This window comes from Setaria italica, chromosome IV (genome assembly GCF_000263155.2).
Source record: "Setaria italica strain Yugu1 chromosome IV, Setaria_italica_v2.0, whole genome shotgun sequence".
Lineage (NCBI taxonomy): Eukaryota > Viridiplantae > Streptophyta > Magnoliopsida > Poales > Poaceae > Setaria > Setaria italica.
Window position 1 is genome coordinate 23554439 of NC_028453.1, and position 24258 is coordinate 23578696.

The 24258-nt window shown below is 49.7% G+C and overlaps 1 protein-coding gene across 1 annotated transcript; it reads left to right on the plus strand.

The window, feature by feature from the left end:
- The first annotated feature begins 20033 nt into the window (after positions 1–20033).
- On the plus strand, positions 20034–23596 carry LOC101763658 (probable pre-mRNA-splicing factor ATP-dependent RNA helicase DEAH5). Its single transcript, XM_004965385.4, has one exon. It carries the CDS (start codon positions 20148–20150, stop codon positions 23352–23354), a length of 3207 nt encoding a protein of 1068 aa, XP_004965442.1. The 5' UTR covers positions 20034–20147; the 3' UTR covers positions 23355–23596.
- Positions 23597–24258: the final 662 nt, after the last annotated feature.

Sequence of the window (24258 nt, forward strand, 5' to 3'; positions counted from 1 at the left end):
CTGTAGATGAGGCTGTTTCTGAAGAGATAGCTGCGTCCGACCCTGAAGTCGGTGATGCGACTATTGACACAGTGCTGGAGAGGGTACCATCAACAGAAATTGTGGTAGCCCCCGAGTTAACTGCGCCAACTCCTCCGACTGCCATGCCGCCCATTGCCGACCAAGCGGTTCTGGGGCTGTCTACTGGAGTAGCGAAGGAGGTGTCACCAGTACTTGCTACTGGCACCTTACTGTCCAACGTGATCGCCAGTGGTAAGCGTTGTCTCTTCCGATTGTCTTCAATTGAGTAGTACTGTTGGTCTTTGACTTTGATTTTGCAGGTCTTGGTGAAAAAACGGTGCCGGCGACTGTTTCCGCGGCTCCTGGTACTCGGCCGACTGTCGCCGAGAAGAAGCATGTGCGACTGCCACCACGTTCAACCCGGTGAGCCTCCTTGTCTTATTGGATGCCGTTGAGTTTTCTCAAAACCACGTAGTGACACTTCGTCGGTGCAGGGATACAGAGGAGACTATCCTTGGAGAGACAGGGATAGTGCCGAAACCTTTGACTACAGCATCTGTTCCGCTGGAGGACTTCATTGTTGAAGAAATACCCGAGGTTGACCCCGGTCGTCTTGGAGCTACGATGTCGATGCTTCAAGACGTGATTCGCTCAGTGGAGGAACCTGCTGCTGCATCAGGCTCGGGGAGTGCCAGCCTATCATCATCCTCTGGCGAAGCACTGGCTGTGGTTGAGAAATCCAAACAAACGACTACTCCAGGTAAATGCCTATAATTTATTATTGTAGTCGTAGTTGATAGCTGACATGGTAAATGTTGTAGGTGTTGCTCTGGGTACGATCCCTCATCTTGCGGAGAGTACCCAAAGGCCAGTACTCAACCCGCCTTCTGACTTGGAGCTCCAGAGGGCCATGGATGTGTTCCGGGGCGTCCAGGTAGATATTGCTGATGTTACTGCATGACCCGAGTAGTCATGAGGCGTAAAAACTCACCACAGCATACTCGGATCTTTTCAGGAAAGAAATCATCAGCTGGAGCAGGATTGCGCCCGACTGACAGAAGCGCTTCGGGTTCATGAAGTCGGAGCGAAGTCCTTTGCCGTGGAACGCGCGGATCACGCCGTTCTGCAGGAGAAACTGGAGAGTCGCTACAAGTCCTTGAACAAGAAGTATCAAGGTAAGCATTGCGACTTCGTTGGGTGTGTCCAACTGTAGTTGGTTGTGGCCTGAGTTCTTTTGCTTTGTAGAGCTCAAGAAGCAGGAGGCGTCTGCAAGGAACCAAGTTACTGATCGGAGGAACGCCCATGACCGAGTGGAAGATGAAGCCGAGCATCTTCGGGCCGCGCTCTTTGAAGCACAAGCTGCGTGCGAGCATCAGCGGGACCGAAAGATGCAGAATGGCGTGATGCTCGCCATGGCCATGGTGGCATGTAGAGATCATGCCCAGACCTTGGGAAGACTTTGGGGCGAACTCCGAGAGGTGTCTGGAGCGGCCGAAGACTTGGTGAATGCCATAGCCCCCGTGGAGGAAAGCGCAGGACCGCAATCGCTAGTAGAGTGACTAAGAGCTGCCCCGAGTAAAGTAGCGGGAGTTTGCAAGACTGTTTGCAAACAGGTGCTTGCGGTTGTGAAGTCCTACTACCCGAGGGCAGACTTGGCGGCAGCTGGTGATGGCGTGGCTCGCAACTGCACAGAGGAGGCCTATGCGCAGTACCTTGAGGAGGCAGAGCCCATTGCAGCCAAGATGTCGGAGTTCGTCTCCTTAGAAGAACTTTGAATTGTTTGTGTACTCTTATATTTGAATACATTGATATTTTGAAATGTCGAGCCTTTTGGATTTGTTGTCGTTGTCTTGCAAAGAGTAGTTGTTGTTTACTCCATTTTGTCTAAACTTGATGTATTGCAACTCTGCTGTGCCCGACCCCCTGGGGAGGGGATTTATCTCACTTGACCTTGAGGTTTGGGGTCGGCTGCGCCCGACCTTGAATTCTGGGGTCGGCTGAGCCTGACCCTCTGGAAGGGCAGTTCCACCTCGCCCGACCTCGAGTGAAGCTCCGCCTCACCCGACCCCGAGGCCTGGGGTCGGCGGAGCCCGACCCTATGGAAGGGTAGCTCTGCCTCGCCCGACCCCGAGGGAGGCTCCGCTTCGCCCGATCCTGAGTCCTGGGGTTGGAGTAGTCGAAACCCCCGATATGTAGGCTAAGCTTGGCTTGTAGTAGTCCCGAGTGTCGAGTAGTCGTAATGCTGTTTGAGTACTCGTCTTCAGAGGGACACGGGTGTACTGTACTCGGCTGTCCTTTGATGTACGAGTGTATTGTGCTCTGTTGTCCTTTGCGGAGGCACGAGTGTACTGTGCTCCTTTGTCTGTTGCAGCATGAGTGCAGTCACATGGGCAGAGTCAGGAGTTGTCAGACTCATTGATCACAGGTGCACAGTAACTCTTGGGCTGGTGGTAGTTGTGGCTTTCGGCTATAAATAGGGCCATCTACTGGTCGAACCAACTCAAGCTCCTGAGTAGCTATGGATTGCCTGCGGTTGCTTCTGTTTGAGTGTAGAGAGCCAGCAAAGAGCGCACCGGTGCTAGAAGATTCCTCGTAGATTAAGGCCACCTTGCCTCCACAGACTCTTGCGCTCGTAGGGATAGCCGCGATGCTAGAATAATCCTCGTAGGAGGGTTCATCAATTACCTCATCTTGCAGCTACTGATCCAGCGGAGTACGCGCTGGAGCTCGCAGCGAGTGATGGGTGATGAGTGCCGCAGTCTTCATCTCGCTCTAAAAGATGGTGGAGGTGCGGCCGTAGAGTAGATAGGCTTCGCAAGGCTAGCAAAAGAGCAGCCTTGGTTCCCTCTAGGCGCGTCTTGCTGGATTTGACGTTGCCGCTGTCCTGGTGATGGCGGTAATGGAGTACCTGGACGTGCCTTGGGTAGGATACCTGGGTGTGGCTGCGTTTTGCGCAGCTTCCTTGCATGTAGGCCCTTCCTGCGGTTGGCAGACCTGAGTGGCGTTGTGATATAGTAAAAGCCTAAGGCTTAAATGCAGCCCGCCAGTAGGCAGTTGCTTGTAGTCTTTGTTGAGCCGAGTCCTTGTACTCGTATGTAACTTGATGTACTCTTGTTTCAGTAAAGATTGATATGAAGAGTTTGTATCAGGGCAAGTTTCCTTGTTGTATTGATAGCGCGTTGAGGCGAACACCCCTTGAAGTCGGTAGTCGAGTAGTTGTCCCGAGTAGTTGCCTTGAAGTGAGTACTCGAGTGTTGTTATGGGTAATAGCGACAAAGGTGTTCTATATTCCAGGATTTTGGCACCTGTTCTCCTGAAAGCTCTTGGAGTCTGTAAGATCCGGGTCCTGTAACCTTTGATATGATGTAAGGACCTTCCCATGGTGAATTGAATTTATGTAATCCAGATGTGTCTTAAATACGCTTAAGGACCATATCGCCTGAGTTGAAAGATCTTTCCTTGATGTTGCGGTCGTGATAACGCCTTAAACCGTCAAGGTATCTGGTAGATTGCACGAGTGCTGCGCATCTTGTTTCTTCCAAATTGTCGATATCCGTTCGCCGCGTTTCTATTGCAAGCTCTTCGTCGTATTGTTCAACGGATGGTGATTGCCACATGATGTCGGCGGGTAGTATGGCTTCTGAGCCATATACCAGAAAATAAGGTGATAGTCCCGTAGTCTTGCACGGTTGGGTACGCAGGCCCCACAAGGCATTAGGTAACTCTTTGAGCCATCGGCCGCCTTTGGTATTGCCGACGTCATGTAGTCGTTTCTTCAAAGCATCGAGTATCATGCCATTAGCACGCTCGACTTGACCGTTGGCTCGCGGATGAGCAACCGAGACATAGCGGACGTCGATGTCGCTGTTCTCGCAATATTCCCAGAAGTCGTGATTGTTGAAGTTTGACCCGAGATCTGTGATAATCCTGTTGGGAAAACCATAGCGATGTACGATTTCATCCAAGAAGTCGAGGACTCGGTCCGCTTTTAGGCAAGTGACTGGTTTGACCTCGATCCAGTTGGTGAACTTGTCAATTGCTACGAGTACTCTGTTGAATCCTCCTGCCACAGTTGGTAATGGGCCAATCATGTCGAGCCCCCAGCAGGCAAATGGCCATGTTGGAGGTATTGTGACTAGCTTGTAAGCCGACACATGTTGCTGTTTTGTGAAGAATTGACAACCTTTGCATTTCTGGACTAGTTGCTTGGCGTCGGCCAGAGCCATTGGCCAGTAGAACCCTGCTCTAAAAGCCTTGCCAACTAGAGTCCTCAAAGAGGCGTGGTTGCCGCAGATTCCTCTGTGAATCTCTTCTAGGATTTCTTGGCCATCTTCTCTGGTGACGCACTTCATGAGTACTCCAGATGATGCACCTTTCTTGTAGAGCTTGTCTCCGACTAGAACATAATTCTGTACTAGTCGGGAGATTTGCTCAGCTTGATTCTTGTCGGATGGTAGCTGGTGATCTTCGATGTAGTCGATGAAGGGTGTCCTCCAGTCGACTTCCATCATCATGATCTCTCGAGAGGCATCAGTAGTCGGGACTACTGGTGGTGTGACCTGTTCAGGTATGGATGGCTTGCGTAGTTCGTGTACGAAAATTCAGTTGGAACTTCTGCACGAGTTGAGCCCATTTTGGATAAGATGTCGGTGGCAACGTTGTTGTCGCAGACGATGTGATGGAACTCCAAGCTGGAGAATTTGTTTTCGAGTTTACAGACTTCTTTGCAGTAAGCGTCCATGTTGTCCTTGTTTCGGTCCCACTCGTCATTGACTTGGTTTATGACAACTAGGGAGTCGCCGTACACCAGTAGTCGTTTGATGCCGAGGGAGATCGCAAGGTGAAGGCCGTGTAGTAGTGCTTCGTACTCGGCTTCGTTATTGGATGCTTCCCAGAATATCTGCAGCACGTACTTGAGCTGGTCTCCCTTGGGGGAGATGAGTAAGATGCCTGCGCCGACCCCTTCAAGTTTGAGGGATCCGTCGAAGTACATTACCCAATGCTCGGGTCGTTCGACTGGAGTAGGAACTTGATTTTCCGTCCACTCGGCTATGAAGTCGACCAAAGCCTGAGACTTGATGGCTGTCCTTGACATGAAGCTCAAAGTAAGAGCTCTGAGTTCGACTGCCCATTTGGAGATTCTACCCGTGGCATCTCTGTTATGGAGAATTTCGCCAAGCGGGAAGTCGGAGATGACTGTGATGTTGTGCTCTTGGAAGTAATGGCGCAGCTTCCGGGAGGTGAGCAGAATAGCATATAATAGCTTTTGTATCAGTGAATACCGAGTTTTGGAGTCTGAGAGTACTTCACTGACGAAGTAGACAAGTTGTTGGACCTTGTAAGCGTGGCCCAGTTCAGACCGTTTGACTACTATTGCCGTGCTGACGACATGAGTAGTAGTGGAGATGTATAGGAGCAAGTTCTCGTTCGGCGAGGGAGCGGTGAGTACAGGAGGCTTTGATAGAAAGTCTTTGAGTTGTGTGAAAGCCTTATCTGCCTCTTCCGTCCATTTAAACTTGTCCTGGCGTTTGAGAAGCTTGAAGAAGGGTAGACCCCGTTCTCCAAGTCTCGAGATGAACCGGTTGAGAGCGGCCATGCAGCCGGTGAGTTTCTGCACATCCTTAATGCTGGCTGGTGCCTGCATGTTTGTGATGGCAGATATCTTCTCCGGGTTGGCCTCAATGCCGCGATGGCTAATGATGAACCCGAGTAATTTGCCGGAGGGTACTCCGAAGATGCACTTAGTGGGATTGAGTTTCCATCGGAAAGTGCGGAGACTGGAGAAAGTTTCATCCAAGTCGGCAATGAGTTCCTCCCGGTGTCTTGTTTTGACGACGACGTCGTCAACATAAGCTTCGACATTGCGATGAAGTTATTTTTCAAAGCACATTTGTATGGCCCTTTGGTAAGTTGCTCCTGCGTTCTTGAGTCCGAAGGACATTGTTTTGTAGCAGAAAGCTCCAAAGGGCATGATGAACGTTGTTTTGGCTTGATCTTCCTCTTTGAGGCTTATCTGATGATAGCCGGAGTAGCAATCGAGGAAGCATAGCAAGGCGCACCCAGCGGTGGAGTCGACCACTTGATCGATCCTGGGTAGCCCAAAAGGATCTTTCGGGCAGTGTTTGTTGAGGTCGGTGTAGTCGACGCACATTCTCCATTCGTTGTTTTTCTTATGAACGAGCACAGGATTGGCGAGCCAGTCAGGATGGAAGACTTCCTTGATGAATCCTGCCGCGAGTAGCTTGGCTAACTCTTTTTTGATGGCTTCGCGTCTGTCCTGAGCCAACCAGCATAGTCGTTGCCGTTTTGGAGTAGCTTTGGGATCAACGTTGAGGGAATGCTCGATCAGTTCCTTGGGCACACCTGGCATGTCGGCCGGCTTCCAAGCGAAGATATCGTGGTTAGCCCGAAGGAAACTGACGAGCACGAGTTCCTATTTAGGATCCAGCCCCATTCCGATCAGGGCTGTCTTGGAAGGATCACCGGTCTGGAGGTCGATCGATTTGAAGTCTTGCTCACTGGCGGGTTTCACCTTTGTGGATCCCGACTTGTTTTCCAGGATCTCGAGTTCAGTTGGATGGAGTTTCTTTGAAGCTTTGAAGACTTGCTGCATGGGACTGGGAGATTGAGTAGTCGCAGCAATTTACACGGCTTCGGTGTCGCACTCGTAGGATCTCCGGAGATCTCCTCGTAGCGTGAGCTCTCCTTTGGGACCTGGCATCTTGAGTACCAGGTAGACATAATGTGGTCTGGCCATAAACTTGGCTAGTGCTGGCCGTCCGAGTATGGCGTGATAAGAAGTCTCAAAATCAGCGACCTCGAATCTGATGTACTCGGTGCGGTAATGTTCCTTAGTTCCGAAGGTGACGGGAAGGACCACTTGCCCCAATGGTATGGCCGCGTTTCCGGGCACAATGCCGTAGAAAGGTGAATCTATTAGAGTAAGCATGTCCGTGACGTCGAGGCACATTTTCCTTAATGTTTTGGCGAAGATAACGTTGAGGCCGCTCCCGCCATTGATGAGTACTTTGGTTAACTTTGATCCTGCCACGACTGGATCCAAGACTAGTGGAAAACGGCCGGGTTCTGAAAATTTCGTCCATTGATCTTTTCTGCTGAAAGAAATTGGAACTTCTGACCACTTTAGTGGTGTGGGGTCCGTCGGCTCGATGGCCATGATCTTCCTGAGTACGAGTTTGTTGGCTCGCTTGGATGCCGTGCTAGGGATGCCACCAAAAATGACGTTGACGGATTTTGAGGCTGGTTGGAAATCGCCGTCTTCATCTTCGTCGTTGCGGGCTTTGTTTTTGCCCTTGTCTCTATTTTTGGCGTACTCTTCAGGAGTTGGTGGTGCTGGCAAGTCTTGCATGACTCGGCGCATGCTGTAACAGTCCAATGCGGAGTGCTTGCTAGTCGGGTGCCATGGACACTGCTGTTTGAGTAGCTCCATGAAGGTTGGTCCGTCGTTGTTTCTGCGCTGTCCCTTTTTCCCGGAGCTGGTCATGGCAGCAACAGTGTTATCGGGCTTCCTTTTGCGGTTGTGATTACCTGGATAGGAGTTCCGAGCATCGTTATGACGATTTTTATCTGTGTCATTATTGTGGGTGTTGTCGCGTCCGCGGTTACGGTGGGAACCGAACCGTTTGCGTTCTTTGTCTTCTTCATCGGCCCACTGTTGCACCATAAGTTTGAGTTCTTTGACATCGGCTGGCCGTCGGCGACCGAAGTCTTGGTATGTTCGTCGATCATAGAGTCCGTTTTGGAAACACTCGATGACATCTGCTTCGGAGATGTCTACTATGGTAGCCTTCTTTTCGAAGAACCGTCGTAGATAGTCGCGCAGGGTTTCGCCCTCTTTCTGCTTAATCTGTTGTAAGTCGATCTTGTTGCCTGGTCTAGCCATGGAACTAGCGAAGTTGTTGGTAAAAGTCTTTGTCAAGTCCGCCCAGGAGTCGATGGACTTGGGTTTGAGTGACTCGAGCCAGGTCAGTGGTGCGGGTTCCATGCATATGGGGAAATGAATGACTTTCGTGTCGTTGTTGCCTCCGGTTGCTTGGACGGCTAGCGAGTAACAGCGGAGCCATTGAACTGGGTCTCGCTTGCCATCGTACTTGGTAATGCCGGTCGGTTTGAACTTTTTGGGTAATTTTGTTTTCATTACCCGATTTGTTAAAGCAGAAAAGTGGTTGTAGCTGTCAACTTCCCATTCGCGCCGATTGTTGAGGATTTCTCGTAGATCACTGATGTTAGATAAATTGCGGTTCTTTCGAGTAGGACGAACACTTTTAACCGAGTTGGTGCAGCTGGCTTCTCCCACATCCTTCTATTGAGTAGGAGCTTTATGCTTGCTTGGACCTTGGCTATGTTGCCGGGGTTGGTTGACTGCATCATCGTTTCGTGGGGTGACATTTTTATCTACAGCCCCCCTGCTTCCGTCTGTAATGCGAGGAACGGACGGGATTGGTGATTCTTTGTCGAGCAGCTTGTAAGCTTGCTCCGCGAGTTGTGCGATTAGTCCGTTGCCCCGCTGCACGAGTTGAGCTGTGGCTGGATTATCCTTATCTTGAGGCATCAGTGTCGTCAAAATGTTGATTGAAGCAATAGCCGCGAGTGGAGTATTATGCTCCTGAGCCTGAACTGTGTTGAAAGCCCGTTCAAGATTTGTAATAGGGATATTTGTAGCCATCGATTGTCGACGCTCAGCTCGAGTAGCATTGCGCGCCCTTCGTTGGTTGCACTGTTCAAGAGTTTCATTGTCGACTGTAGACTCATCGTCAGAAATGTTGTCGACTTGTGCTAGTCACCTGGGGGTTCTATTCTGGCTGGTACCCGGGTTGTTAACCGAAGTAATAACAAGTATCTCCCTGTCTGGGTAGTAGCTTCCGGAACTTGATGTAGCAATCTCTCTGTAGCTTCCTTTGTGGTTGGATGTAAGTGGAATGCCTTCTTGGTACGGCAGGTTGTCTATATGGGCGACGAGACGCAAGTCATAGTCGCGGTCGAGGAAAGATGGTCGCAATCCCGGCCAGTGGACGAATCTGCCTTGTGGTGTCGAAGTTATTACCAACCCTTGGGCTGGGCCAGATAATGGTATTTCTGGAGAGTAGGATGAGTCGGAGTCAACGTCCTCGTCATGCCCGAGTTCAACTCGGGTTCGAGCAAGAAAATCTTGGTAGACTTTTGCCGCGTTGCGAAGTCCGTGCGGGAACCGCCTTGAAGTCGAGACTGATTTGGATGCTGACTGGGGGCGCTGAATCCGAAGGAAGTCCGACCCTGAGTCCAGGGGTCGGCTGAGCCCGACCCTTTGAGGGAGTAGCTCCGCCTCGCCCGACTCTGAGTGGAAATCTGCCTCGCCCGACCCCGAGTCCTGAGGTTGGGAGCGCCGGACCCTTTGGAGGAGTAGCTCCGCCTCGCCCGACCCCGAGTTTTGGGGTCGGGAGAGCCTGACCCCTGAGCGAGACTCCGCCTCGCCTGACCCCGAGGCCTGGGGTCGGGAGAGCCCGACCCTGTGGGAGGGTAGCTCCGCCTCGCCCGACCCCGAGGCCTGGGGTCGGCGAAGCCCGACCCTGTGGAAGGGTAGCTCTGCCTCGCCCAACCCCGAGGGAGGCTCCGCCTCGCCCGACCCTGAGTGCTGGGGTCGGCAGAGCCCGACCCTTGAGCGAGATGTTGGCGTAGTCCGAGGCGAAGTCGAATCCGATGCGTAGTCGAACTTGAGCTTGTTGACTTTGAAATCTTGATTTTTTCCGGTCACTTCTTCTGGTTTCGTCTCCTAAGTGTCGACGATCTGGCGCCGGAACGATCCCGAGCCTTCGGCGACGCAGAGCCAGGATCCGAAGACGAAGGTGGTGCCGGCTTCGATGAAGAAGACGGGCCTGATGATGACTTTCGCCATTGAGTTTGCGCTAAGAAACTTGACGAGTTCCCCTACCTGGCGCGCCAGCTGTCGGTGTTTTAGACCGGCAACCCGCCTAGGGGTACCCTAGGTGGTCTTTTATGCGGTAAGGGTCATCGAGAATCAAGGAATCAATGGTGACACAAGGAACACGATTTAGACAGGTTCGGGCCGCTAGATCGCGTAATACCCTACGTCCTGTGTGTTGGTTTGTATTGATGTATGTTCTGGTCGTGAGGATTGTTCTTTGAGGGGGGTCCCTGCCCGGCCTTATATACACGGGAGGGCAGGGTTACAAGTCTGAGTCCTAGTCGGGTACTATTACAGAGTTCTACTCGGTATCGGTCCGAGTAGTTTTCCATAAACATACAAGACTAGTCCGAGTAGGATACGCCCATCCTTGTTCTGATCAAGTCCGAGTACATCCCTTAGTGGGCCGTCCAAGGTCTACTCGTAGGTCTGGGGAGTAGTCCCGACATGTGGTACCTCTGGAAAGCAAGAAATGATTCCAGGTTCAATAATATTAGATGGACTGTGAGTAGAGTAAATCATGAAGTTCAAGCTGATATTGCTACTTCCACTCTTTTTACCTCAAATGCAAGTCAAAACAGAAATAGTGCTTCTAGAATTAACATTGCAATATTGCAACTAATACCAGCAGTACCTCTTTCCCTGCGCCTGTTCCTTCTTTATTGGTGGTTCAGGAACCACATTGCAGCCATTCTTGGCAGCCTTTTGTTTTTGCTTATGCTATGCAGCTCTTCAACCTGATGGACAAAGGTGTAACTCCAGAACTGCAGGCCTGGGAGCATTGATTGAACTTAGATCCACTACTTTTTCATGTCGTTTGCAGGTGCTTGGTTCTGTCAAGGAAGACTCGGTGGTTATGGCAGAGCTGGCTGCTCTCCTTTTGGCTGCAAAAATGATTTCTATGTTGCAGATTCCATCTGGTGGTTTAGGTTCTGACTGTCTTTTGGCAGTTAGATTTCTACATGATGCACTTCAGAATGTTCCATGGAGGCTTCGCGCATGGATTTCTCAATTTCAGGAAATTGGTTTGCAAGAAGCTTTGAAAGTGATCAAAATCTCAAGAACCCAAAACCAGGCGGCTCATCTTGTGGTTGTTAGAGCTCGAAATGTAGTTTCTGATGGACTACCTATTCATGTTTGTACCAATCCTCTACATATTCATGGTTGTGCAGTTCTTTCAGCACTCCATTATGTAATAAATTGGGGTCTTCTGACCCTTCTCCATGTACACTGTTTTTAATATAGAAGGAAGTCCTTTATAAAAAAAAAGGCATCCAAATTAACCGTGTGGTTTTGTCTTTGTTTGTGTTTGTTAGATGTCCTGGAATGACCGGTTCAAAGTTGCTCCCTGTGTTATTATAATGACGTTGGTAGCCATTTTTATCTGATGCTTGAAATTATTTTCGAGGAAACCATGCTTTATCTCAAGAAAACCTCATTCTTCTTTTCACGACCGTGCCTCAGCACATTTTTTATTAAGAGAAAGAGAAAACCTCATCCTTGTTGTCGAATTTAGTGACCGGCTGTCCACCAAGGGGTACCCAGGTGGTAGATTTGTAGCCGGGGGAGATCGCAAGACTAAGAACTCGAATGATAACACATAGACACAAGGTTTTGACAGGTTCAAGCCTCCGAAGAGTAATACCCTACATCCTGTGTTCTGGTGGATTGTATTGCTAGTATGCGAGCGCTGGGAAGAGTCAAAGTCCCCTCGGGGGTGCCCCTAGCCATCTTATACAGGATGACGACCTAGGGTTGCAAGTGGATAGGATCTAATCCTAGTCGATTGTTACATGATCGGACTACAACATCTATCTCACAGTATCCGGGCAGAATCCGTTCGCCCAGCCTCCAAGCTTGCGCTCCATGTATCTTCATACCTTACCCTGCACGTCATGGTTGGGCGGGGCCCACTTGTTAGGCCGACCAGTATCCTAGTCAGTGGGGATCCGTGGGTACCCTTATCCCTCAAGCTCCCGAACAATGTGGAGTCAAACATGAGCCTGACTGATGCACAACGAAGCTTATAATGTACTCGGTTGAAGTTGCGGTTTCGTCATGGTGACAAAGAGGCTGTGCAGTGCTCAAAAAAGAAAGAAAAAATTTAGAGTTGAGCAAGCGTGTGACCAAGTGCGTGTGGCGCGAGCGACTACTGAGCTACAAGATGTCAGGCATCCTGCAGATCGAAGGGAAACACGTAGAGGGCATCATAAGACGCACTCCGTATGGAGTAGCCCCCGAGCCTTGAAGCGATTAATATAATTGGTCCAAGGATCTAAAAGTTTTGTCGGCCGTGTGATTGTTGTATCATTAATGATAATGAAGCGCCCTGCACGAGGACTGGCGGAGCTGGAGCCATGAAGGCACGCCAATGGAATGCTGAGCCACCTCCCGCCTCAAGCCTGAGAGGTCAGCCAAGCAGCAGGAGGCACGCCGAATCATCTGTGGCGCCCATCCCCTAAGCTTGGGAGCCGGCCGAGCCACAGAAGCACATCGAGTCGCCACCCACCAAGCCTAGGTCGGTTGAGCAGAGGAAGGCACGCCGAGTCATCTATGGCACTCAGCCCCTGAGCCTGGGAGCCAGCCGAGCCACAGAAGCACGTCGAGTTGCTGCCCGCCCACCCTAGGTCAGCTGAGCAGCGGGACGCACACCGAGTTGTTTGTGACGCCCAGCCCCCAAGCCTAGGAGCTGGCTGAGCCTCGGAAGCACGCCAAGTCACCACCCACCCAGCCTAGGTCGGCCGAGCAGTGGGAGGCATGCCGAGTCATCTGTGGAGTCCAGCCCCCGAGCCTGGAAGCCGACCGAACCACAGAAGCACATTGAGTCACCACCCGCCTAGCCTAGGTCAGTCGAGCAACGGGAGTCACACCAAGTCGTTTGTGGCGCCCAGCCCCCGAGCCTGGGAGGTCGGCCAGGTGGCAAGAAGTTGGCCGGGTGGCAGGAGGCACGCCGACTAGTTTCGGAGCTGTACAAGGACAACACAAAGATTATGTAGCATAATGTCGAACATTTAATAATTGAATAACTCAGAGTTGTTATTCGGCGTAAAAGTAAGTTCTTGCGCGTGCTCCCGTAGGTCATGTTATTTCCCACAAGTAGTTAGCCCGTTATGTTTAAGCACCTGACCCTGCTGAGGTGTTGCCAAAAGCGGGCTCGAGAGTGCTTAGCAGGAAGCAACACATGAGGGCCAAGCTTCACGGATTAAGACGTGTGCTACCTGAGTACTTTAGCAACAGTTAAGAGAGACGAACAGCCGCAAAGCAGTCCGAATTGTGGGGAAAAGCGAGAACGTGCGCTGGTCACTCGTAGGTCGTAGCCCCAACTGCCCGTGTAGTGGATGAACCAAGTTGTGTAAGCAGAGTAGGTTTGACAAGGTGGTCGACGAAAGTCACGGAGAAATAAGAGAATTGAGGCGTGTGGAGATATACAGAAGTCGTAAAATATTTAATTGAATATATGACTTAGCTTGGTTCGTGGTCGAGTCGAAGAATCTGCGTGTCGTCTTCACGTTTAAGCTTAAGAAGCCCGTGGACGTCATTTTAGTTTGTCGTGATCGGCTGCTGTTGTCGGTGAAGCAAACTAGTCGGGCTCCATGCCCAACTAATTCGTGTCGAGTCCGAGTTATTGGAGTTGTTAGCGACGAAGATGTTTAGGCTTAAGGAGTCCCTGGACGTCATCTTAGTTTGTCGTGGTTAGCTGCTGTTGTCAGTGAAGCAAACTAGTTGGGCTCCATGCCTAACTAATTCATGTCGAGTTCGAGTTGTTGGAGTTATCAGCGGCGCGTCTGGCGTCGCCCACGCCAGTGGTTGCGGTCGTGGTATACTGCAGCCGAGTCGATGCGGCCATCGGGTCGTGGCCGGCTGGCGCCACGCTCGCAGTACAGCGTGCATGGGTTGCGCTGCCGATGCTGCGCAAACCGGGTGAATCTTTGCGAACCTCGTAAGGAAGCCCTCATGTAGTAAGGAAATAATATAAGAAAAAAATTGTTAGCTGCCGTATTAAGCAACAAGCAAAGTAGGAGATTGGATGGAATAGGTTAAATAATAAAGGGAAGGGGGAATTGTTCCATGTTGTTTGCGTGGCAGATCCGACATGTCTGCATGCAAGGATCCCATCCAGAAGCGCCTACTTTTTAGGGGCTGTTTGGAAGGAGGAGGCTAAACTTTAGCCCTGTCACATCGGATGTTCGGATACTAATTAAGAGGACTAAACATAAGCTAATTACAAAACTAATTGCAGAACCCCTAGGCTAAATCGCGAGACGAATCTATTGAGCCTAATTAATCCATCATTAGTGAATGGTTACTGTAGCACCACATTGTCAAATCATGCACTAATTAGGCTTAATAGATTCGTCTCGCGATTTAGCCTAGGGGTTGTGTAATTAGTTTTGTAATTAATCTAAGTTTAATACTCCTAATTAGTGTCCAAACATTCGATGTGACGGGGGCTAAAATTTAGCCCCCTCCTCCCAAACACCCCCTTATTCGGCCAGGAGTCCAAAAACGCATCGAATCTCCAACAGGCTTTGATTCCACCACGCATGATGATTGCACTCGATCAAATCCCGGCGATAGCATCTTCGCTTCGCATGACGTCGAGCATCCCGCGGCGGCGGCACGGCGTACGGCAGAGGCACGTACGCGCCGAAACCCATAATGATGAAGCAATCGGCGGATGATGAAGACGACTCGGCATACGTGAAAAATAAGTTCATAAGTAGAAAATTGAGTAGATCGATTTGAGAGCGATGACAAGAACAATTCACCCGGTTGATGATTACTGCCATCGAGCTCACTGGGATCTCGCGATCACCCCTACCTGACGCGTCAACTGTCGAATTTAATGATCGGCGGTCCACCAAGGGGTACCTAGGTGGTAGATTTGTAAGCGGAGAAGATCACAAGACCAAGAACTCGAATAGTAACACAGAGACGCAAGGTTTAGATAGGTTTGGATCTCCGGAGAGTAATACCATATGTCTTATGTACTAGTGGATTATATTGTTGGTATGCGATGCGCTGGGAAGAGTCAAGGTCCTTATCTTATATAGGCTGACAACTTAGGGTTACAAGTTAATAGAATTTAATCCTAATCAGTTGTTACATGGAAACCAATCTTAATCGGAGTATCTGGGCAGAATCCATTCGTCCGGCCTCCAAGCTTGCGTTCTACGTATCTTCATGCCTTGCTCCGCACGCTATGGTCAGGTGGGACTCACTTGTAAGGCCGACCAGGATAGTTGGGAGTTATCTCTCACTTGTGGAGTTTAAATTGGCGAGGATTTCTCGCATTGCTGTAGGATTTAACATGGTTGTAAAAAATCTGTACACTAGTATTCGCCTCACTCGTTGATCTTCCTGAACTGCTTCCAACCAAAAACAAAACGGCCTTCGTGGGCCCTAACATTGTGCCCCAAAATCTCAAATTGAATTGCAATTGCCGATTACTGCCCGTCATCTATTGAACTAAACAAAAACGACTGTGGTCACTGGTCACATACTTGCACAGACATTTCGAAAGGTAGTGGCTTCAGCCAGCAATCAAAAAACAGTGTACTTTCGATGCATCAGTAATTCTAATGACCATTTATTTTTTTAAAAATAACGCAAATGCTAAACTGAGTGGCTCTCGGTTTAAGCTTACCGCGAGAACCCTCTCGATTTAGCAATCCGAGGAAAGGGAGAAAGATGTCGGATGCTAGAAAAGGAAAAAAAATTGAAAAGTAACAAATCAAATAAAAGCAAGTAACAAGCACTCATCTCCGATAATCTCCTCCATCTCCGGCAGCTTGTGGGCGGAGCGACCAGCGGTAGAGATCGTCGGGTTAGGGTTAAGGTTAGGGTTTGGGAGTTCAGGATGGGAGGAGCTTCCATGGCCAGCGGCCATAGAGGGATGTCCGTGGGCCGCGGCTGGATTGGCGGCAGAGGCGAGCCAGCGAGGACGTCGGGCGGTGCAGGATGGTGGTTGGGATGGGTCAGGTGGTGGGGGTGAGGCATGGAGTGGTTAGGAAGGGTAGGAGGCGTGGTGGGGGTGGGAGGTGGGCAATGCGGCATGGCGGCGCATGACCGGCCGTGGCCAGTGGGAGAGGGATGTTCGAGAAAGAGGGTGAAAGGGGGATAGGGATTAGGAGGGGGAGGGGGAGGAGGAGTGGAGGGCGGACCTTGCCAGCTTTGGAGGTGAGGTGGCGGTCGGCCGCGGAGGTATCCGTCGGCCGCGGGGGCGGCGGCACTAGCGAAAGCGCGCAGGTTCGCGAACAGATAAGCATAGGACTACGGGTTGGGGGCTCTCCACCATTGCTTATTGGGAGAGCCATCTCTCGTTGTGTTCAATAAATAATAATAAGAGATGTGCTTGCCCATTGATAATTCATTTATGGCCTCCTCAACCGCTTGTGGAGGGAATCGTGCATGGCTTGGGGCTAATCACTGCGGCGTCGCGTGTGTTGTGCATCTCTGAAAGTTACATGGGAAGCCAAGATGCACCAGTGAGTCTAGCAAGGTTGAGGTGGTCATGTGGATATACAACGGTTGATTGACCGAGGTCGGAGAATTTGGAATAGGAAGATCGACTCTGATATGGCAGGGGTTGTTCCCAATCTTTCGATGACAGCAGTAACTTCGATTTGGGGGTGGAATCAACGTTGGTTGTCCGACTACAACAATCACAGGATGCTGCGCCTTAGCAACAGGTACACCGATTCCGACGTTGGCTGTTCTTGCTGAGCCAAGAACACCCTTGAACCTGCTAGCAATTGAGAACAAGCAAGAACAAGATGAACAAGCAAATAAACCCACGGATCTCAACCAAATGAAACCTGAATCATGAGTTGGGGTCTTGAATCAAGCAAATCGGGTGGTCTAGTCGACACAAAACCCAAGTTCATCCTGGTGGCTGCTAGATGTATTTATACATGGGCAACAGCAAGGAGGTGTGGGAGGGTGTAAACCCTAAGCTGGAAAGGGCCCCTAGTAGGCTGCACAAGATATAAGGGTTTCAACCCAAGACTGGAAGGCCGAACATCTCTTCGTCAATTCTGCTCAGCTCCGGTGGAATTTCGTCATGAGGTTGGATCCTGAAGAAAGTAGACTTCAAGATCTTTCCAATGAGTACTCATATGCCCCAAACAACATCCGGAGTTGAGAAATATTGCCACATCAATTTGATGTTGCCTGGCTGTACGAACTTGAAGTCTGAACTTGATGTCTGATCTTGTACTTTCTTATTGTGTGATCTTGATGCCCAAACTGATTGGTTGATCCATTAGGCTCCTCTCCATCATTCCTAATAATAATAAAATCATCACAATGACTTAGTAGCATCCAATTATGAGATGAGGGTTTATGGACAGCGAGGAACGAGTTAACCTGATAATTTAGCTCTCGTGCACGGGCTCTTGTCATTGGTCCTTGCTGCGTAGTAGGCGTGGTTGTATCATTGGAAGGAATGTCCTCATCATCCTCCCCTTCTTGCATGTGAGTCGTCCTCGACTCAAGTTCATCTTCCTAGCCCAAATATGGTTTCAAATCTGCAATGTTAAATGTGGGGCTGACCCCAAAATCTGCAGGCAACTCAAGTTTGTATGCATTATCATTGATCTTAGCTACAACTTTAAAAGGACCAGTAGCTCTCGGAAGCAACTTTGACTTTCTCAAATCAGGAAACCGATCCTTTCTCAAGTGCAGCCAAACCAAATCACCCGGTTCGAAAGTAACATGCTTCTTTCCTAAGCTACCAGCAAGTTTATATTTAGCATTCATGTTCTCTATGTTCTCTTTTGTGGTCTCATGCATTTTTAACATCAACTCAGCACGTTGTTTAGCATCAAAATTCAATCTCTCAGAAGTTGGTAAAGGCAGCAAATCAATAGGGGCACGAGGCACAAAACCATAAACAATCTCAAAAGGGCTCTTTTTAGTAGTAGAGTGTTGTGAACAATTGTAAGCAAACTCAACATGAGGCAAACATTCTTCCTACATTTTTATGTTCTTTTTCAAAACTGCCCTAAGCATGGTAGATAAAGTTCTATTCACAACCTCGGTTTGTCCATCAGTTTAGGGATGACAAGTAGTGGAAAAAAGCAACTTAATACCCAATTTAGCCCACAAAGTTCTCCAAAAATGACTAAGAAATTTTGCATCCCGATCTGAAACAATTGTGTTTGGTACACCATGCAAACGAACAATCTCATGAAAGAACAATTCAGCAACATGAGTAGCGTCATCGGTCTTATGACATGGTATAAAATGTGCCATCTTAGAAAATCTATCCACAATCACAAAGACACTATCCCTCCCCTTCCCAATTTTTCGATGAGAGGAGTAACTTCGATTTTGGGGGTGGAATCAACATTGGCTGTCCGACTACAACAATCACAGGAGGCTGCGCCTTAGCAACAGGTACACCGATTCCGACGTTGGCTGTTCTTGCCGAGCCAAGAACACCCTTGAACCTACTAGCAATTGAGAACAAACAAGAACAAGATGAACAATCAAATAAACCCACGGATCTGAACCAAATGAAACCTGAATCACGAGTTGGGGTCTTGAATCAAGCAAATCGGGTGGTCTAGTCGACACACGCGTTCACTAGGAAGTAGCAGTAGCTAAACTTGCATCTAAACAAAACCCAAGTTCATCCTGGTAGCTGCTAGATGTATTTATACATGGGCAACAGCAAGGAGGCGTGGGAAGGTGTAAACCCTAAGCTGGAAGGGCCCCTAGTGGGCTGCACAAGATATAAGGGTTTCATCCCAAGACTGGAAGGTCGAACGTCTCTTCGTCAATTCTGCTCAGCTCTGGTGGAATTTCGTCATGAGGTTGGATCCATCTGAAAGTAGACTTCAAGATCTTTCCAATGGGTACTCATATGCCCCAAACAACATCCGGAGTTGAGAAATATTGCCACGTTAATTTGATGTTGCCTGGCTGTACGAACTTGAAGTCTGAACTTGATGTCCGATCTTGTGCTTTCTTATTGTGTGATCTTGATGCCCAAACTGATTGGTTGATCCATTAGGCTCCTCTCCATCATTCCTAATAATAATAAAATCATCACAATGACTTAGTAGCATCCAACTATGAGATGAGGGTTTATGGACAGCGAGGAACGAGTTAACCTGATAATTTAGCTCTCGTGCACGGGCTCTTGTCATTGGTCCTTGCTGCATAGTAGGCGTGGTTGTATCATTGGAAGAGATGTCCTCATCAGACTCTTCTGGGGTGGCTCTCCCTTGAACCTGACTGCGAGGAAATTTCGACTATGAGGTTTACAGCAAGACCGAGCTACTAACGATAAACAGGTGAGGTCTTTTTTTTATCTTCTCCTTTCTTTTTTTCTAGCTACACGAGGCCTTTGGAGATGGCCGGCTACGCCTTGAGCCAACCAGGCAGACGTCGGGCAAGCTCATCTTCTTCGGTAGCTTTACTGCAGTAGTCTCATTTACATTTTCTCATAAATGATTATACTGAAAGAATTTATCAAGATGAAACAACAAAACAAATAAAAAATAGTTTCATTTACATTTCCCATAAATGAACAATAGTTTCATTTACTATTAGGTAGTGATAGAGGAAGGGGGCAGGACCAGACCCCATGGCTTTTTTTGAAGAAACAGGAGGGGGGTCCTACTGAAAGGCCCCCAATGGCTTGACAATTTTCAATGATATTTTTAAATTTTCAACCAAATTTTGAAGAAAATTGGTAGTAGCTTCTGACACTCAAACCGATCCTATGATGGTGGAGTAAATAGTTACTCTTTCTATTTTAAATTGTAGATCGTTTTAGTTTTTCTAATAATTTGGAACGGAGGAACGGAGGGAGGGAGTATTTGGGTCGAAGGTACCCATCGTTGTTTTCTAACTGGCCCCACAAAGGTTTGGAAAATTGTTGTTTTTTATTGAGGAAATTTGGAGTTGAAAAATGAACCAGAACCTGCAGAGTTCTTTCCGAGCGTACGTGGGCACGTGGCCACGAGGGTTCACCGTAACCGACTCGACCGCGGATTCGAGCCTCTTTCGCAGGCCGCCCGAATCGGAGGACGCCCAGTCGCCCACGCGTGAGTGACGCGCCGCACCGATCCGTATATCTGCGGCCGCCCTCGTGGCTTTGACGCCCCCCACCGCCTTCCTCTCACCGTTCCGTTTCATTCCATCTCCACTCCCGTTCGACACGACACCAACGCGCACCCAGACCGCCCGGCACCCCGCCGCCGCGCGCGCGGTCATGGCGGCGGCGACCAGCGCCGGTGCGGTGGGCGAGGGTATGCGGCGGCTCACGCAGCTCTCGCTCGTCTCGAAGGTCTGCTCGGAGCTCGAGGCCCATCTGGGCGTCGCCGACCGCGTCCTCGCCGAGTTCGTCGTCGACCTCGGCCGCGCCTCCGCTTCCGCCGCCGACTTCGCCGCCGCGCTCAGGGATCACGGCGCGGAGCTCCCGGACTACCTCGTCCGCTCCCTTCACGCCGTCATCACCGCCATCCCCGACCACGCCCCCGCCCCGGCGCCCGCCGCCCAGAACCCCACCTCCCGTGGCGCCGGTAAGGGGAGACGCGGGGACAAGGAGGCGGAGAGTGATGGGGACCCGGAGCTGTACCAGGTGCACCGCGGGAGGGTCACCCGCGTTGCGGACGCTGGGTGCTTCGTCCGCCTCGACGGCGCGCGCGGCCGCGAGGGGCTCGTGCACGTCTCCCAGATTCCCGGCCGCCGCGTATCCGCCACGCGCGGTCAGGAGGTGTTCGTCAAGGTCGTCTCGGTGGACGGCAGCAAGCTGGGGCTGTCGATGCGAGACGTCGATCAGGATTCGGGTAGGGATCTCCTCCCACTCCGTCGGGGTTCTGGGGAGGACGATGCGCCGAGAGCCAATCCACCAGCTGATCGCGCCAGGGCCGCCGGGAAGAGGAAGGGGGTTTCGGGGATTTTTGTTCCCGATGATGATGAGGCCGGCCCTGTGCCACGCCGGCCAACTAGGCGGATGAGCTCGCCAGAGAGGTGGGAGATGAAGCAGCTGATTGCGTCGGGGGTGTTGGATGCCAAGGACTATCCAGGGATTGATGAGGATGACGATGGGATGCTTTACCAGGAGGAACCAGAGGAGGAGCTGGAGATCGAACTCAATGAGGATGAGCCTGCATTCTTGCAGGGAAAGGGGCGCTCCACGGCTGACTTGTCTCCAGTGAGGATTTCCAAGAATCCTGGGGGGTCGATGAGCCGTGCGGCGGCACTGCAGTCTGCACTTGTTAAGGAGAGGCGTGATATTCACACCCAGGAGCAAAGAGGAATGGTTGATGCAATACCTAAGGATCTTAATCGGTCGTGGGAGGACCCCATGTCAGGTGGACGGTACCTGATGCAGGAGTTGATGGGCATGGGACTAACAGCACAGAGTGTGCCAGAATGGAAGGTGACATGTGGGAAGGCTGGAACATATGGGCAGAGGTCAAGGCTTTCAATTCAGGAGCAAAGAGAGAGCCTTCCAATATTCAGACTCAAGAAGGAGCTGATTAATGCTGTTCATGACAACCAAGTTTTGGTTGTTATCGGTGAGACTGGCTCTGGGAAAACAACCCAGGTTACGCAATACCTTGCTGAGTCAGGGTATACTGCAACGGGTAAAATTGCTTGTACTCAGCCACGCAGGGTTGCTGCAGAGTCAATCGCAAAGCGTGTAGCAGAGGAGTTTGGATGTCGATTAGGTGAAGAAGTTGGTTACTCTATTCGCTTTGACGACCGCACTGGGCCTGAAACTGTCATCAAGTATATGACAGATGGTATGCTCCTACGAGAGATTTTGGTGGACAGAGATTTGTCGTCTTATTCGGTGGTTATGCTTGATGAGGCACATGAGAGAACTATCTACACAGACATTCTCTTCGGCTTGCTAAAGCAGCTAATTAGGCGGAGAAGTGACCTCAAGTTAATAGTCACTTCAGCCACTCTTGATGCTGAGAAGTTCTCTGGTTATTTTTTTGATTGCAATATTTTCACGATTCCTGGAAGAACTTTTCCAGTTGAGATACTGCATACAAAACAGCCAGAGAGTGACTACATGGATGCTGCGCTGATCACAGTATTACAAATTCATTTGACTCAGCCCGAAGGGGATATCCTCTTGTTCCTGACTGGCCAGGAAGAGATTGAACATGCTTGTGAGCGTCTCCATGAGAGGATGAAGGCATTTGGTGGGGACATACCAGAGCTGATAATTTGTCCTGTGTACAGTGCTCTTCCTACTGAAGTTCAGTCAAAGATCTTCGAACCTGCTCCTCCTGGTAAGAGGAAGGTAGTCGTCGCCACCAACATTGCAGAAGCATCTATTACCATAGATGGGATTTACTATGTTGTTGATCCAGGCTTTGCAAAGCTTAATGTCTATAACCCAAAACTAGGGCTGGATTCACTGGTTATCACTCCGATCTCTCAGGCGTCAGCTAAGCAAAGAGCAGGGCGTGCTGGACGTACAGGCCCAGGCAAGTGTTATCGTCTATACACTGAGAGTGCATATCGCAATGAAATGGTCCCCACAACAACTCCGGAAATCCAGATGGCCAACTTGGGGTGGACGGTTATTAATATGAAGGCAATGGGAATTAATGACCTATTGACATTTGACTTCATGGATCCACCAGCATCTCAAGCACTCGTGTCAGCTATGGAGCAATTGTACAGTCTTGGCGCCTTGGATGAAGAGGGTCTTCTTACTAGGCTAGGGAGAAAGATGGCTGAATTTCCACAGGAGCCACCCCTTTCAAAGATGCTCCTTGCTAGTGTAGACCTTGGATGCAGTGATGAAATACTGACAATCATTGCCATGATACAAACTGGGAACATATTCTATCGGCCAAGAGAGAAGCAAGCTCAAGCAGATCGGAAGAGATCAAATTTTTTCCAGCCAGAAGGTGATCATCTCACCCTACTCACTGTGTATGAGGCATGGAAGGCAAAGGGGTTTTCAGGACCATGGTGCTTTGAGAATTTTATCCAGGTAAACTCCCTAAGGAGGGCTCAGGACGTGCGGAAACAGCTCCTCGAGATCATGGATAAGTATAAGCTTGATGTTGTCTCAGCAGGGAACAATCCCACCAAGATAGGGAAAGCCCTTGCCGCTGGATTCTTCTTCCACGCGGCAAGGAAGGATCCCAGTGGAGGATACCGGACCCTCTCTGATCATCAGCAAGTATATATCCACCCAAGCAGTGCCCTCTTTCACCAGCAGCCGCAGTGGGTGATCTACCATGAAATCGTCATGACGACGAAGGAGTACATGAGGGAGGTCACAGCCGTTGACCCGAGATGGCTAGTAGAGTTGGCACCAAGGTTCTACAGATCGGTGGACCCGACGAAGATCAGTAAGCGGAAGCGCCAGGAGAGGATCGAACCCCTGTATGATAGACACAGTGAGCCGAACTCATGGCGCCTAAGCAAGCGCCGTTGGTGATTTGTATTTCCTTTCTTGTAGCTCTGCCATGTAATGTTACTCTAGTTGTAGATATTAAGCTGCTCTGTTAATCCATGTGCTCAGATGATTGCAGTGCGGTGTTGCATGTATAGTTTTTGTTCCTTAAAGTTGGAAGCCCTGTGAGGCAAAAAGCATGTTACCACAACAATTTGTTTCAACTGTTGCATGGATTGAAACTAGTTCAATTTTTACACATCAAATCTGGGTATTGTTGCATCTAAGCAAGGTATCATTTTCTTTTCTTGATATATCTTGTCACTGGATCAGTGATAGCACATCTTACTCAAGGAGGCTACCTTGCCACGGCCCACCGGAATTGTGGAGGCCTGGAAGGCCTGGAAACCTTGGTATTTGGGTCGTTTGTGGGGTTCGGTCCTTGTATGAGCTTTTTACTGTTTGAGCTTTGTTTTGTAGGAAACTTTTTTTTTTCTTTTGATCCATGCCAATATGTATTTCCACCGGCTGGATTGTTGAACTATTCATCGACAATGAAATGCTACATTTATGTAAAACTTAGAAAGTGAAAGTACGTGGGTGTTTAGCTATTCTTAATATATTTTTAGCCTTAAAATAAAGACTTAACCACTTCATTTTGGCCTACGAATTCTAAAATATGTATAGCAGTCTGTACATACTTCTGTTTTCATTTCGTTTTTTGTCTAGCCAGCTGTAACTATCCATCAAATAGGCAATAGGCACACTTTTGTACCCGTTCGTTCAGAAGAACGAATTCTAAAACAAACGTGTTGCTAGAGGCTACGAATTCTAAAACAAACGTGTTGCTAGGGGCTGAGGCCTGAGGCCGTTATCAGATGGACCAGTTATATGGCTCAGCTCTCTTGCACAAATACTCTTATTTCTTTTTTCTCGTGTCATTTCATTT

What these genes read in the sequence shown, in the direction of transcription:
- LOC101763658 (XM_004965385.4), top strand. Translation starts at nt 20,148, where the DNA reads ATGGCGGCGGCGACCAGCGCCGGTGCGGTGGGCGAGGGTATGCGGCGG.